Below are 16,259 nucleotides of genomic sequence, written 5' to 3'. Positions count from 1 at the left end.
AGGTGTTCGGGTGACAAATAGAGGGGTGGAAAAGAGCTAGTATATGCCCCTCCACAGGCTCTGTCCTGCAGCCTGTCTGCTCTGCCTCCACTGTGCTCTGCAGTTGGGATTTATCCCTCCATAGCTTTGGCTCAATGTGACTGTGCTCCATTACTACACACTTGATTCCTCTGAGCCAGGGTAATGAAAAATGACCCAGCTCATCTGCAGGGAGAGCCCTTTGGCAAGTCTGTGTGGTCTGTGTGTGTGTGTATGTGAATGTGTGTGTGCGCAATTCCTCTCGTCCAAAGGGAATCCTGTCATTGTAAAGGTATTGAATGTCTTCCATTTGGCCATTTCACCTCGGGGAGAGCCAGAGTATGAAGGTAGGAGGTGGAAAGCTTTTGCTCAGGAAATAAAAAAAAAACAACCTGATCAATCATGTCGTAAAGTTACAGTTGAAACCTGGGTTCATTTTTTTTAGCTTTAGTGGTTGAATTATTGGTCGAGAGCTTGCACATGTCACATCCCCCTGTGGTTTTCTGCGCATTGAACTTGTGCATGTAGAATTTAGCCTACAGGTGTGCATACCAGACAGAGAGAAATTGAAGGCATCCACAGTGTTAAAGTGTTAAACTTGTAATAAAAATCCATCAGAGTCCACATGGACTAGCTTTCATATTTAGCTGTCCATGCCAGCTGATATAAGTTATTAAATATAGTATAGTGACTGAATGTACCTCCCCAGAGGAACATTGAAAATTGAATGATGAAGCTGCACCGCGTCCGGCATGGTGGTTCAGTGGTTAGCACTGTCGCCTCACAGCAAGAATGGTTTGATCCTGGAGTTTGCGTGCTCTTCCTGTGCCTGTGTCGGTTCTCTCTGGGTGCCTCACATGCTCATAGGTTAATTGACGACTCAGAATTGCCCATAGGCTTTAATGTGAGCGTGTGAGCGTTTGTCTCCATGTCCAGGGCGTACCTCGCCCTCGCCCTATGTCAGATGGGATTGGCTCTAGTGACCCTCCATGGATAAGCAGTATAGGACATGGATGGCCTGGATGGATGGAAGCTCCACTTTATTTGAACATGTGTGAATCATATTTTCCCTCATTCAGCGGTAATATGACACTAACCGTTAACACACATAAAAAACTTTAAACCTCTGCTCGGTAAACACATGTGGACACGCTGTTAGAGGATATTATATCTACACAAACAGAGGATCTGAGAGTCCCTGACAGGGATTTCCTCAGATATTCACCAGATTCTCCTGGTAATCCTCTGGGATTACCATTCTATACTGAGGCCCTAACCTCTGAACCTAAAACATTATAAACGCTTATATCCTAATCACTAATGCCACAGTTAAACCTATCACTTCACTGGGTGGAGGAGGACCACCCTCAAAAAACCTCATCATATCCACTCACTTGTGGCTCTGGCCACAGCTCAGACACACTCAGAGGATTTTAGAGGGATACCAGCCCGGATTTATCAAGTAGGCCTCTCAACCTTGGCCCAACGCAACACTGACCAGATATCGCCACCACTGAGTTTCATCACGTTGGACATCTGAATAGTCTCCAACATGGCAACTGATATCTGGGAAAGTGTCCATATTTGGTAGCCCTAACACTGTCAGTAATCGTTATATTGTGGACTTTTTTTTTCTGTGTCATGCAGCGACAGACCAAAATAGCAATGTCATTCATTTTTCAATACCGTGCCTTAAATCGGAGATAAGTCCTTTGGGATGATTGCATGAGGACGCGTGTGAGGAAGTGAGCGTTCACATGCCTGTAATTAATCAAGTGAGCGGCCGTCCTATCAAGTAGCGTGCATATTCTCACACTTTCAGAGAAATTAAGATTCTGACATGTCGAAGAAGCTTATCGTGCGCAGTGACTAAGTGACATGGCACATGGGGGGGTGGGATACGGTGCTTTAAATGTTTAACATGTAACAAGACTGCGGATCTCCAACACACTCATCAGACATATTTATGGCAACAAAATATGAAGGACAGATAAAATTTTGATGATGATTTATGATTCATGGAGTGGTGAGAATTGTTTCCCATGGTTGAACTGCTGATGAATCTCTACAGGAAATGTTTCTTAAGCCCCCCCCCCCCCCCCCCCTCTCTTTTCTCACACACATGCACACATGCACACTTTCACACTGACACACTACTTGATAAACCTGGGAATGGAGCAGTGGAAATGTTTTCCAGGCAAACTATGCAAATAAGACCTTTTCCCTAGGGAGACACTGTAAACGGCCTCAACCACCGACAGAATCTACGGAGGGGCATTTAAGTGCGTGTGTGTGGGCCTGCACGGGGATATCAAACACAAACATGCCTCTGGGTAGTTGCAAACAAATTAGAAAATTATAACAAAAAAAGAAAGCAAGGCCCTGGAAAATTTTGAGACAATGTCCATTCTGGCCCTCATTTCCCCCCTCCCAGCACCAAAGCTCTCTCTCGGTTCTGGGAAAAGATTTTCTCACATACAGATCCTGACTTTGGCAGTAAGAACAAAGATGGCTGCCAGACAGGGATAGTGATCAAAATTCTTCAGTAGGAAGTCACAAGTTCAACTTCAACCTCTATAATGACTTGGCTGGAAGACAGGAAAAAATTAATAAGGTTGGGAATTAGCAAAGCCACGCAAATTTCCAATTCTGGATATTTGCCCATTTGACATGAGTGTAGTTTTTTTGAAATCTGTTTCAGTGGAACATGAGAACAAATGGATGATAAATTAAACATGAGAGTCGGAAAGACTTGACAAACTGAATTGAGTACAGTCGTGTCCTGATCCAGGGGAGCTGCTGGCAACCACAGTGGACTCTCCCTCCAAGAAATCCACTTGCTTGAAAACACCGCGGTCTGACTGAGCGCCTACAGTTTATCACACCACAAACAAAAGACGTAACTGTACAGACATAAATGAACCAGCCACTAGACAGAGGGAGGATTGTGTGTCTTTGGTTATTTTAGGGTTTTAGCTGCTAGGTCTCTGCTTCACATCATTATGGGCTGGGATTCGTCAGTGTGAGAGGAATACGATCAGTGACAGAGCTTTTTCTCACAGGAAACGGGACCAGATGAGTTCAGTGGGAGCAAACCACCCGGCTCTCGATCCTAAATACGATGCAGCAGAGTAGAGCCTCCGAACGAACACAGCAGTGAGGCCCGATGAATATGTATGATAGATGTGACATAATGCAAGGTATAAAATATGCATAAAACTTTTCAGTGGGATTGCGTTGCTAGGAGACAGCTTGGATCATAGTTTATTTGCCGACTGGGTGCACCAGCTTCCTGTCAGCTACTGATATTACCAAGCACTATAACAGGAAATAAACTGGGTCTATCTGGGATGTTTAGCTTGTCAAGTCTGCAATTACCTACAGGGATGTTGAACTTGCTGAGGACATGTTTTGCTTAATGACATGTCACTTCGTAGTCATAAGAACAAAATGATGGCTTGGAGAAGCTCTGGTGTGTTGCAGGACAACAGTGATTACAGATGCAACATTCCTGCAACTCAAGGGGAAGTCCAGCCACCTGTGTTTGCTATACTCCTTACCCCTGCTTCTTCCCCATGCAGGATATCCTGCTTTTGGGATGGGGCGGGTGGTAAGAGGGGTGTGGGGTGTTGGGGGTGTGAGAAAAACGGGAAAGAAAATAAAAATGCACACAGTTGAAATCAATGCATGGGAGAGCAATGTGAGAAATGACAAACAATTACCCAGAGACAGTGTCTAACACGGCACAGCAGAGCACTGGCCTCACACGCCTCTCTGTTCTAACCCTGTTTAAAGGGTCACACCACCAGAGGAAAATGTGTGACTGGAGGCTGTTGAGTCAATATTATTCAGCCTGATGTATGAATGTGTGAACACATGGCTGCGTTCTCTCATGAGTGACATAAGAGCACATGTGTGTGAACAAACAACATTTCGCAAATGTTGCAGGCTGCTGGTTACTGTAACGCCGCAGCTCAATCATACAGTGCATGCTGCACCTCCATGCAACATGCAAAAGCACCTTGAGCGTAAAATTATCACCTTGACATATCTGCGTGACTCTTGAGTGCAGGAAAATGTCTTGGCTAGAATCCTGATTGAGTTTATAGGACTGCCCGTGATGGATGCCTTCCCCAGCGAGAGTTGAAAAAAGATTAGAGAGAGGCTTAAATAAGAAATGAAGAGGTAATTTAAGCAGGAAAAAAAGCAAAAATTGAAAGGAAAAAGGAAAAGGAGGTATGGAGGAACATGTTTGGATCACTGCTGTGGAAAAGGAGTGGAAACAGGTTGATACAACATGAAGACACAGTTGCTCTCTCTCTATTGTGTATGTGCCAGTTGTGTGAGGCTGGGTATCTCATTAACAGTAATAGAGGAAGGGAGGCAGTGCAGTGAGCCAGGGATATCCCCATCCTGCAGCCTGACACACTGACCCCTCCTCCCCTGCCTTCGCAACTCCCCCCACTATTAGCTACTCCACCTTGGACCGTACCACTCCATCAGGCCAGGTGGAGGTATTGTTTTCAGCTCATCAAAGCCCTCGTCCAGAGGATGTTTGGTAGAGTGTTAGAAGACCTCTGTTTGATCAGCGGTTTAGCGTGGTCTCTTTCAGACTATAGGGTGTTTCTCAACCAGGAGGGGGTGTTAAGGATGGGTTTGTCTTAGGGAGGCCTGGGTAAATTATTTCAGTTTCCTCTGATTGTGTTAACACTCCCTCAGGATGCTTTAACATAGGAGCTAGATAAGAGCACATTAAGACAAAAGTAAGAAAAACAAACCAGCTTATTTTCCTCTTGAGAGTAAAAAGGGAATTTGACCAAAGAGACAGGAAAACACATGTGGCGAGAGTGTCTGCGTTGATGTTTACATACACATTACATGTGTGGAGGCCGTGCTCACATATGTAAGTTACCACACTGATCATTTTGTGCTTTGTTATCTAGCAACAGGCCTGGTGAGTCTCTCTCTGTAAGACTGTTGGGTTTGTCCTGGTGGTGCCAGCTGCATACAGGGCAGGTGACGTGCCTGGGAATACTAATGTCTCCATGAAAGCCCTGAGTACTGGTCCAGACGCGGCGGAGTGAATACTGAGCGACCATTTTGCTGAATCACAGCTAGACAAACACAAGGCACAAAAGCTGCAGTTGGTTTTAATAAAGCAATTAAAAATAATTGAGGCCGCTGAAAGTGTTCTTTTAAAGCAAACCAACATATTTAGTGCATCAAAAGTTACCATGGAGTAAGATTAAATTTGTAACACGATGGAGGCCTGGTCACCAGACAGCCTATAAAACCATGTGTGTGTGTGTGTGTGTTTTATGCAAGCTTCCTCCATTCACATCCACTGAAACACTTACAAGCTTAGTTCTCTGCTCCTTAATAGTGACCCTAGCAACACAACTTCCTGTTCAAGCTTTGCAACAACAAAAACAACAACAACAACAACAACAACAAATGATAATTATTCACAGCAACAACAAAACAAAGCAGCTTTTTCAATGCAGGAGATTAAAATGGTGGGACAGCACTCCACACGCACGTATAAGCGGTGTCTTATAAAAACTTCATCGGCTTGTCTGTCCCATTGCACCAGCACAGCCACAACATCTAACCCAGTTCTGTCCTTCACATGAAACAAATTAGACCAGTTTAACTCTGCTGCCGTCTCTGGCCTCGGCCTATTACCTAAAGGACATACCTGGCCTGCAGCAATGTTCACCGTCTGTCCCGATCCTTGACATCAACAGTGGAGTCATTCATTTATAATAGTGTCCTCCATCGAACAGGTAGCACACACGCAGACAGAGGCGCTTATTTGAATGCACAGATTCACACATGCAAACGTAGTTTATGTTTATCTAGTGTGTATGTCAGGTGCAGCCTACCTGATAGAGTGGCCTTGAAGCACACCTGTGTGTGTGCAATAAGTGCAAGGGTCCAGGAAGGTTCCTGGCTTGCACGCGGAGGCGTCGGAGCGCTGTGGAGGTGAGAGTCCACAGCAGACCCTGCCGAGTGCAGACCACCTCGTCTAGACCCAACAGAACAGCCTCCATCACAGCAGCACGGACCGACACCGAGCCCTCTGTGACGAGACACACCACCAGAGGTCTGCACAGCGGTACCGGATGATATCGGTGGGCTGTCCACAGGTATCACATTAACACAGAGCTTTATTTCAACAGGTGAGCCGTTACAGGTAAAATCCACAGAGGCCCAGGTAATAAGAAGATATGATTTGCCTTTATTGTCCTCTTGATACCACTTAGCGCCAATAGATAATAACTGGGTCATCTCTAGAGGTAAGCCACAGTGAGACACGGTGACCCTACGGCTTCCTCCTCTCCTGCCTCTGTCCTCTCAGTCTCTCTGGGATTCAGCGGTCTGATGCCTCCTCAAGGTCAAAACCCCCGCAAGTCCTTCTGCCCCGGTCCCACACGGACAGTGGTCCCTGCTGACTCTTTCTCTAGTCTTCCTCCTCTCTCTCTTTCCTCCCCTCTGAGGCAATGCAGCCTCTGTTCGTTGGTCTGAGCACCACAAACACAAACATTCCCTCTAAGGAAATGCAGCCGGTCTCTTGGTCTCCCTGACTGGTAGTTGTTTTTAAAGCGATATGCACTCTAATACTGCAGCTCCCATGAAGAGCAACCAGTCCTTGCTCGCTCTCTCCATCTCACCTTTCAAAGAGAGAGAGAGAGAGAGAGAAAGGGTCGTGTGCCTATACACTGCAAACACCTGGTCAGGCGGGATGCTATCTGTATACTTCTCATCCTACATCTAGAAACGCACACACACACTCACATAAATACTTAACACAAGCTCGCGCTCATGCATACACAGACCAAAATAGTCACTGGACTGAAAAATGCTGACATTTGGTCTCTAAAGACATGAGCATGTTACTTTCTGACAGCACTGGGACTTTAGCCAGAATGCTTTTAAAAAAGGAAACATTCCTCCTCTGAGCCAGTTTTCCCAGGCCGGAGTATCCTGACCTGACCTATCAGATTCTTCCCAAAAATTAGAAGAATATGCAACCCATCTGTTACTCCGACCGACCAACGCCACACATTATCCTCCGACAGAATGAGCAAAAGAATGTAAATATAACCGATTACGTCAAACTTAATTGTTTATTTGAGACAAAAACCCACAATGAACCTTAATATGCATTTGATTACACACACCCATTTACAACAATGGCCACATGGAGGCAATACAACCCCCATATACAAGCTGTGCCAAGCCCACAGTGCCAGTGTGTATATCCTCGACAGTCTGTTATAAACTCTGGTTGCCAATGGTCCTGCTGAAACAATACAGCTCTAATGACCACTGATCTCTTTGTTATGTGTAATTTTAATGTTAAAAGCATTATTTAGTGCGTCAAACACAGACACAACAACAGACTGTCCATGAGCTTCTGGGTCTCTTCTGGATTTATTACGCCAAATGATGACATTCAGAAATAAAAAATAGAGGTGCCGTGTGGTTCAGTGGGTTGGGCAGGCGCCCCATATGCAGTGGCTACAGTCCACGCTGCAGTCGGCCCCGGTTCGAATCCCACATCGGGCGGCCCTTTACTGCATGTCATTCCCTCTCTCTCTCTGCCTCTCCATTTCCTGTCACTCTCAACTATACTATCCAATAAAGGCAAAAAAAAAAGCCCCAAAATATACTTGTGGATGTTTCCTTTTTTTTTGCAGCAAAGGGAATTATTTTTTCCACTTTTCTCTGAAAGCCTTGATCAATAGAGAATTCAATAACTCTGTACTGTACAGTAATTCTCCGCCTTCCAACCGAACCCAATCAGACTATGGTTGGATTAAATGGCCTTTCCGAGCCTGCTCTGATTCATGGAGGGGGTTTATCGATGCGAGGGGTCAATCCTGTACTGCTGAGCTATGGTGTGTCTGTGTATGTGTGTGTGTGGATATAACTTGATGTATGATAATAAAATATGTTAGTTCCTGAAAATGAGTAAGCTTTATTATTAATAAAACATACACTGTGGAAAGTCAAACAAAAAAAATGTGTTTTTAGGTTTTCCACAATGAGACAATACTGTTATGACTAAAGCTATGGGAGTGAGAGCCCAATTTACTGTAGGCTATTTCTTCTTTGTCTTTCTCTCTCCATGTGTGCGCTACTTTCTTTTTCACTCTCCACTCTCACTACAATTTGCACAGATGGCTAATTGAAAGGATTACAGTTAGGTTCGTTGCACAAAAATCCTAATTCCTCATAATGCAACACGCTCTCATATCTCCTTAAATTTTACCAACCACATGCTCCAAGATTGTCTCATTCCTCGGCACCAGTTCCTCATTTCTCCGCCTCTGGGCCTCATGTTGTTCTGCTCTCGGCAGTGTCTTGAGAAATCCATGAGGAATGTGTGAATTTTCCAAAATGAATCAGCTTGGCTGGAGCTGCACACGAAGGGTGGAGGCATTCACCTCTCACCCACTGTAATTTACGAGGGGTGTAAATATTTGTTGTGGTAGGGGAGGGAGGCGAGAGGTTAGGTATGACAGTGCACTGTTCCCATGAGTCTATGTGTTTGCTATGTCCTGCTGAATCCTGGGAAAGGTCGAGCGAGACCATGCGATGTAAACAGACATCGCCCGAGCGTCAGCTGGCCGACTATGAAGACAGAGAAGAGAAGATACTATTCAGGATTTTTACAATCAGTGTCGTAGTGGACAGATGGAATTGACAGCCCAACAGTGAGATAATCTGTGTTGCTTTAGTCTCTCTCTCACACATTCATCCACATACTGACGACGTTGAATAAAAACCTAAAATCTGTTCTGAGGTCGCCCCAGTCGTCTTGACACAGGCAATAATTCTGATAAATAAGGAGTAAACGTCCATCACTACTCCATCTCTCTCAGTATGCTCTTCCACCCCTCTTACTTTCTCCTGCCTCAATCTCTCCCCGTCCTTCCCACTTTCATCTCTCCCTCATCTCTCTCTCTATCTCTCAATCTTCCCTCTGCTCTCTGATCTTCACTCAGGCGTGTTATACTAGAGTGCAGGCAGTGTCAGAGAGCGAGAGGGAGGGAGAGCAGTGGAGGGAAATGGGTCACAGACACTATAAATTCACAAGAACATTCACAACTGAGGCTCTTCAGCACATAAATTCACTAAGTCACTTGTTTGTGTACAAGAGCGTAGAATGTGCGACTGACACACAGGTACTACTCATGTACCTTTCTTTTACTGTAATTTTAAAGTTAAAATATACCTGACAGTGTTTTTAGTTTTTTTTTTACAGGTTAACTTTTCTCACAGGCTCATTACGTGATAATGCCACACTGTGACAGAGATTATAAGTGACACACGTGTGTAGGCCCAGCCTGAAATTCAATCCCGATCAGTCTAGTTGAATGTGATTGTATTAGAGGTGCAAGAAGGAAAATCAATAACATAACGCAATGTGGTTTGAGAGAGTGATGAAAGCCGGGAGCTTCTATATGTCTATATGTATGTGTGCATACCATGAACTTTGGGTTTCCCTGTACATATGTGCTCTTGCAATAATTAAAGTGAAAATACTATTTTCTGTGCATGCGTGCAATGAACAAACCCCATGATGACACAGAACCTTTGAAGTGCCGGGAGTTGTCAGTCTCTTAAGTATAAAAGTTGACCTAGTTCATATGTTATATGCTGTAATATGCTATACACAAGCACAAAGGGATGTTCAAGAAGATATTCAAACACACACGCACACGCACGCACGCGCGCGCGCGCGCACACGCACGCACGCACGCACGCACGCACGCACACACACACACACACACACACACACACACACACACACACACACACACACACACACACACACACACACACACACACACACACACACACACACACACACACACACACACACACACAAGCTAATCATTCTCTCCACTTTGCCTGGCAGATAAATATTAATGAGGATTACTATGTTACTGCAGTACACCCACGGGAAAACAAGGCGCTGCACCTCTCTCTCTCTTTTTCTAACCCTTTCCCGCTCTGTCTCTCTTTGTCACTCTAGCCCACACACACACAAACATGGGCCTTCTTGCTTCCAACATATTCAATAAAGTCTTTAACACATATTCTTTCTTTTTCTCCCCTGCTTTCTGTTTTATTCTGTCATTGCAGGATTCTATGAATAAACCCCTTCATATGAATGAGTCACAGACAGTGCCTCCGTTCTCATTGGGTCATGTTATCTCTGTCTAACAAAAGGCACTTTTGTGCTGGGATATTTCAGGAACATTTTGGGGTCTCTACATCCTGTTTTGGGGAGATGGAATTTAACAGACTCCTTCCCATCAACCCACACTCATCTTCTCTCTTCTTCCCTGCTCTGCCCATTCCTCAAAAGGATTCCATAAAGCAATTTCTGAGAATAGAGAAGCAGAGATAATGAAGAAATCACTCTGAGCTCTGCACACACACACACACACACACACACACACACACACACACACACACACACACACACACACACACACACACACACACACACACACACACACACACACACACACACACACACACACACACACACACACACACATCCATCAATGGACTGGGGACGTTTTGGCACAGGACAGAGGAGTCCAGTCTCACCATAGCTACCCTGCTATAGCAAACTGAGAAAACACATTACCAGCAGCTCACTGCCTTCAGCCTTCACTCACAGTCAATAGGCGATCATCTCCTCATTGTTTGATCATGTTCTGTGCTGATTTACTTTGAACTGGTACACAGCTGTGTGTCTATAGGTCTGCGGGTTGATTTTGGACGAGGAATAAAAGATAGAAGACGAAAAAATCAGAGCCAAGGGTGATGAAAGAGATGGGGTGGAGAGAAGGGTGGGAGTCTCCACTGTCTCTCCCTCCTCCCTCGCTCCAAAACATTCTTCCTTATGAGCTGCCTTGGGGAGAAAAGGGGGGTCCCCTTTCATGCTGAACAGGGTGTGGTGCAAAGAGGGGCCTATACAGGAGCCTTTAGCTCCCGTTATTCCCACCTCTCTCTTTCTTTTCTCCCCTCTTTCCCACTTTTCTTTGTCTCTTTAATTGGACTGACTGACCACAGCTCTCTCACCTACAGTCTCAATCTTGGGGAGGCGGGTGGGGGTGGGGGGGTGTCTGGCTGAGATCCCTGGGAATCAATACTGTAGCGAGGCAGAGCTGAAGGGGCAAAAATCTCAAAGCTCTAAACTGCTATTTAGTAAAGACAAAAAAAAAAAAAAACAGATTAACAGACCAATTTTCAATATTGGTCCGTTGGTTTTCAGTGTCAACTTCACAGCTGCTTAAATGAATCCTGACTTTAATATCGAGACAATTAGATCAGCCTGATGAGAAACCAGCGGAGTATCCACCTGACCCAAAGAATGCCGGAGTCCAGCGCTGACCTTCTCTGTGATTGGTGCAGACAAGATGTTTAAACGTAACGAGGATCGATTAGTATTCCTGCCTCCCCACTTGTCTGGCTGCCTCTATCTTTCAGGGCCTGTAGGGGTAAATTACAGTCATGCTATTGTCTGTTTGCATTCCTATCCTGCTCATGAATGTGTGTTTTGACCATGTGTCTATGTGTGTGTGTGTGTGTGTGTGTCTGTGTGTGCCTGTGTGAACTTCTCCTTCCCTGACAGTGATCCACCCCTCCCACCTTTAAACCCTCGCTCCCCTGCGGTGCCCCTGACAACAACATGTTTCCTTGGAGAGCAATTTAGCCGCCTAAAATCTGAAATGTTTTTCTTCTGCGTAAACACACATACACATCTTGTCTTCCCCTTTGTTTGTTTGCTGTTTTTGTTCTTAATTTCACAGAAAAGAGTTGAGCAGCTTAACACGATAGCAGGATGACAAAGGCGGAGGATAATCCTAATACAGCCTGCTCACAGGGGTAATCTATACAGAAAACACCCCCAAAAAGAAGCTGTTTTAAAAGTGTCAACAGAAACTGTGCAATTTATCACTATGCCATTATTCTGTCAACATACAGAACAGTGTTTCTGTCTATAAACCCTTCCCATTTCTATAAACCACTCACACCATTGCTGTCACTTTTGCTTTCGCAGAACTACTGTTGTAATGAGTGTTATGCAAGATGTAGCGAGGGAAAGAGGCATGTCAAGTCAAGATATGAAGAGGAAGACCAAAAGGACAAGATAAATCTAAGGTTGAGATAAGAAGTTGATTCATCGAGTACAAATCAAGCTTGTCTCACCCTTAATTGTTGTAGGCGTGTTTTGTTCAAATGTGTCATAGCAGTTGAACAGGGATAGCTATGTTCTCCCCGTATGTATTACTCAATTAAATGTGATGCGAAAGCCACATCCATCAGAAACTTCCCCCGTGTGAGACAATTCATCTGCATTAGTTAGGTGGCAGGGCGCAGATGGAGGTTTCATTCATTCAAAAACACCTCTCACAAGAACTTAAAGAATGCAAATGATTTCCGAGAAGAGGGTTTAACCAGCGGGGATGCGCACCAGTCTCTGCATGTTCACTGGGAAATGCCAATGGATATGGAAAAATGAGTGTGCGAAATGCCTTTTCATTGGATCTGTGCTGCTTACAGCAATAAACCCTCCACACTGCAGCATTCCCCTGCTGTGTATAGATACAGACTTTGTCAATATATTTTTTTGTCTGTATGCATGTGTTCTTCCATTGCAGCTCACGCAGTTGCATAAGATGGAGACTGGATGAGAATGCAATGAGTTATCTAATGTGACATGTCAGAGCAGGACAAAACTGCAGCTGTGTATAGAAGTGAAAGTATTTCAGAGGCTCACTAAGGACGCGGTAAAGGTAAAATCATACGTCAAAAGAAAGTCGGTCGTCCTCGCCTCTGGGGAAGAAACCGGTAGATCACTGAGCTTTGTTCACCTGCCATCACCCAGGAGAGGAATCAGTCAGACAGTCTGAGGATTTAAAGTCTCCCTTTAAAACTGTGTTGCCCTGTTTGATTTAATAGATGATGATATTCTGAAAGTCTGATGCATTCACTGCCTCGCACAGTAAGGTGATGCACATCCATCTATTCCTTTCAGCACAACACAATAGTTATGTGAGTGAGTGTATGTAAATCATCACAACAAGTAATCCCCCCGTTCAGCCTGTCCAGACACAGCTGGCTGCAAGAGGAATGGGAGGCAGAGAAGGGATGCAATCAGGAGAGAGGGAGAGAGAGAAAGAGAGAGAGAGCTTACTCCACTCCTATGTGACAAAATCTGCTTTTCTCTCTTGATTGGTAATTTGAAAGTGAGGGTATGTGTGTGAGTGTGTCTACCTGCCAGTCAACCATCGATATTAACATTTACTCATTTGGCTTTTATCCAAAGTGAATTACAAGTGATGGACACCACCAAAACCAGCACCACCACCATCACTTGTCTTAGGGGCAGTGATTATTATTCAGTTTTCTCTGAGTATGCTATGCACTACGACAACAAGACAGATTCAGTTAGTCCAAACAAGACACTCTCAGAAAGACAGCCAAGAGCTTTCTTCTGCAAATCAATCAGCTTGTGCTTTTACAGAGATATGAAGGTTACGTCAGTCATTTTTTGTGTTGGGTGGGAATATACACGTCTGAGCTTATTAAAGTGAAAGCTGTTTCATCCAACATGCAGTAGCCACGCCGTGTAATTTATGATAGCATGTGTAAAGTATGTGTGCGCTCGTGTGTATTGCTGTATCCTCTGAGAGAACTACAAAGCGACCGGCGGAATCTCAGAGGAGCTGATGGTATTTAGAAGTCGCGTTCCCTCAAAGAGGTGCGTTAATGAAACTGATGAAGTCACACTGTATCAAGTGAGAGAAACAAGCTTTCAAAGGGGAGATCAAATTCAAATCAAATGCAATCGTGATTTTTGTTGGAAAGCAGTTTGGAGGGGTTGACTTGCTCATCACCACCACCACGCTCTTGATGATTCACTCCACTGCCAGTGTTTTTACAGCATGAAAGAGCACAGATGCACATCGCAGAGAAAAGGCATGGAGGGGAGGGGGGTGGGGGGGGGGGCGGGGGATTAGACATACAAATACCACTCGCAGCTGCAAACTTGTGTGCTCCTTTCAGTTCGCAGTCTTCTCGTGGTCTGAACAACTTTGCTGAAGAGTTAAAGAGGTGAATCACCTGGCAGGTTCCAGCCCGTTCTTTACAACAAGATGAAGGTTAACTTTAGCGACACATTCCACCTCTTAAGCTTCGCTAGTGGGAACTATTATCTTCCACACCCACCACATCTACACAAACACACAAACACTGAGGGCTTCTGATGCCCCGACAGGCAAAGTGATTTTCTCTGTATGAAAAAACCTGCTGCTTTAAAATCAAGCTGAAGGCGATGTGCGGCTTTGCTTGATAAAAGGAAGCTTACTCGTGTCTCTAGTCAGTTCCATTGCATTGACAGTGACAGGCAAACAAGCTGCACTCAGTCAAACGCAGCTCTCCCACAGTGAGACTTCCCTGTAACCTTGAGAAGCCGAGGACGGCTGTGGCATGCATTAGCAGTGACAGAGACAGAACCAGCAGTGGAAAGACTGACAGGCTCAGACTGTCAGGAAGAAAAAACACAGAGAAGTATTGTCCACTGTAGAGATTAAAAGCTTTGCTCTTGACTTGCCTTCCACCAACTCCAATCTAATACCGTTCCCTGGATTAGCCAAGAACCTTTTTAAATCCCACTTACATACACACACACATACACAACGGCACGGCACGGCACAGGCAGAGGGAGAGACAGAGTCAGAGAAGAAGGGAGAAAGTAAAAAAAAAAAAAAAAAAAAAAGGAGGAATCCAGGGAAGCTTGTGTCTTACCCTCTCTCCACTGTTCCTGCGCAGAGTCCCCACCGGCAGCTTAAGCATCAGCCGGCGGGTTCTCCCCGGTGTCACCGCACCTTGGACCACCATAGTACTACGCTCCAGGGTGTGCGTGTCCGTGGGTGTGTGAGCATGTGTGCAAGTGTGTGAGGTGGGTGTCCTCGCCGTCCCGTCCAGCCTGGCAGCCGGGTTTCACGCGAGCTTGCGCGTGCGTGTGTATGTGTGTGTGTGTGTGTGTGTGTGTAAGGATGGAAAGAAGCTTGTGCGAAGAAGCGAAGAGTTGAGTGTGTGTGTGTGGGTGGTTGTAGCAGCCCCACACCGGTCCTATGAGCCTCTCTCTGCTTCTGTTTCTGTTAAAACACTGCCCATGCTGCTGCTGCTGCTGCTGCTGCTCCGCTCAGCTCCACTCCACTCCGCCGCTCAGGAGGTGAATGAGTGTGTGAGAGTGTGGGAGAGGGAGAGCGCGCTTTGTCTCTCCTCTCTCTTCCCCAGCTCTCTGGCAGGCAGCTCCCCCTCCTCGCCTCTCACACTCACTTCCTTCAGTTGGGGGCTTAACCAGGTCACTGGATTAATGTGATGTTACGGCTGTTATTAGCATACGCACCCGCGTCACGTGATCCAATAATAATTGTGTCTGAGCATATATACCCCCCACCACCACCACCACCACCACACACACCCAGCCCTTACAGGGGGATCACGTGGGGAACCTCAAAAGGAATATGGGATGTTTTGCCATCTGGTAGGGAGATTATCTTTGAAATCCCACATCCAGCTTTCTCTCCCTGCACTGTCTGGGCTGGGACAAAAAGGGAGTACACACATACACACACACACGTACAGACAATCACAAGCATGCATCCTTGCAGTTGAGTATGCACAATGCTCATGTATTCAGATATTGATCATCCCCAGGACTTGATTCATTGTCTGCACACAGAAAAGTGCAGAAATCGATTTGATTTTTTCCCCCCCACAAACTTGTGGGAGTAGTGGATTCCTAGCAGCGACTGAGGTTCCTGCTCTTGCAGAAATCTTTCATCATGATGGCTGCAGCCACAGAGCTGAGTCAGTCCTCCAGTATCCACCACGGTGGTCTTTACATGTCCATTAAAGCTATTGCACTCATGAGTTACAGCTGCACCTAGTGACTTACTGTCATATTCTCATCATCAGTCACTGCTGAGCTCTGTGCGCCTCTGCACATCAATACTGAACTGTCAGCTGATTAACTAAAGTGGATCAGCACACACATGCTCTACTACACATATGCAGGCATAGATGTCCGCGATGCACACATGACCAGCAGGTTCACATACTGTACATAACAGTGAGCATGTCAGTAGTTTCTGTAGTTGTAAACCAGTAGCTGTGGATTATTACCAGTGAGATTAAAC

The 16,259-nt window shown here is 45.4% G+C and overlaps 1 protein-coding gene across 1 annotated transcript in view; it reads right to left on the bottom strand.

Annotated features, from left to right (window-relative positions):
* frmd4a (FERM domain containing 4A) overlaps window positions 1-15,030 on the bottom strand; it is a 55,332-nt gene extending 40,302 nt beyond the window's left edge. Inside the window, exon 1 of the mRNA XM_083973152.1 lies at window positions 14,860-15,030. Coding sequence (XP_083829278.1) covers window positions 14,860-14,952 — 93 coding nt within the window. The 5' untranslated portion in view covers window positions 14,953-15,030. The remainder of the gene's footprint in view (window positions 1-14,859) is intronic.
* Between the last annotated feature and the right edge of the window lie 1,229 nt (window positions 15,031-16,259).

The sequence above is a fragment of the Trachurus trachurus genome (assembly GCF_905171665.1).
Source record: "Trachurus trachurus genome assembly, chromosome: 6".
NCBI lineage: Eukaryota > Metazoa > Chordata > Actinopteri > Carangiformes > Carangidae > Trachurus > Trachurus trachurus.
Note: the sequence above shows the minus strand (reverse complement) of the source record. Positions and strands in the feature narration are given on the sequence as shown.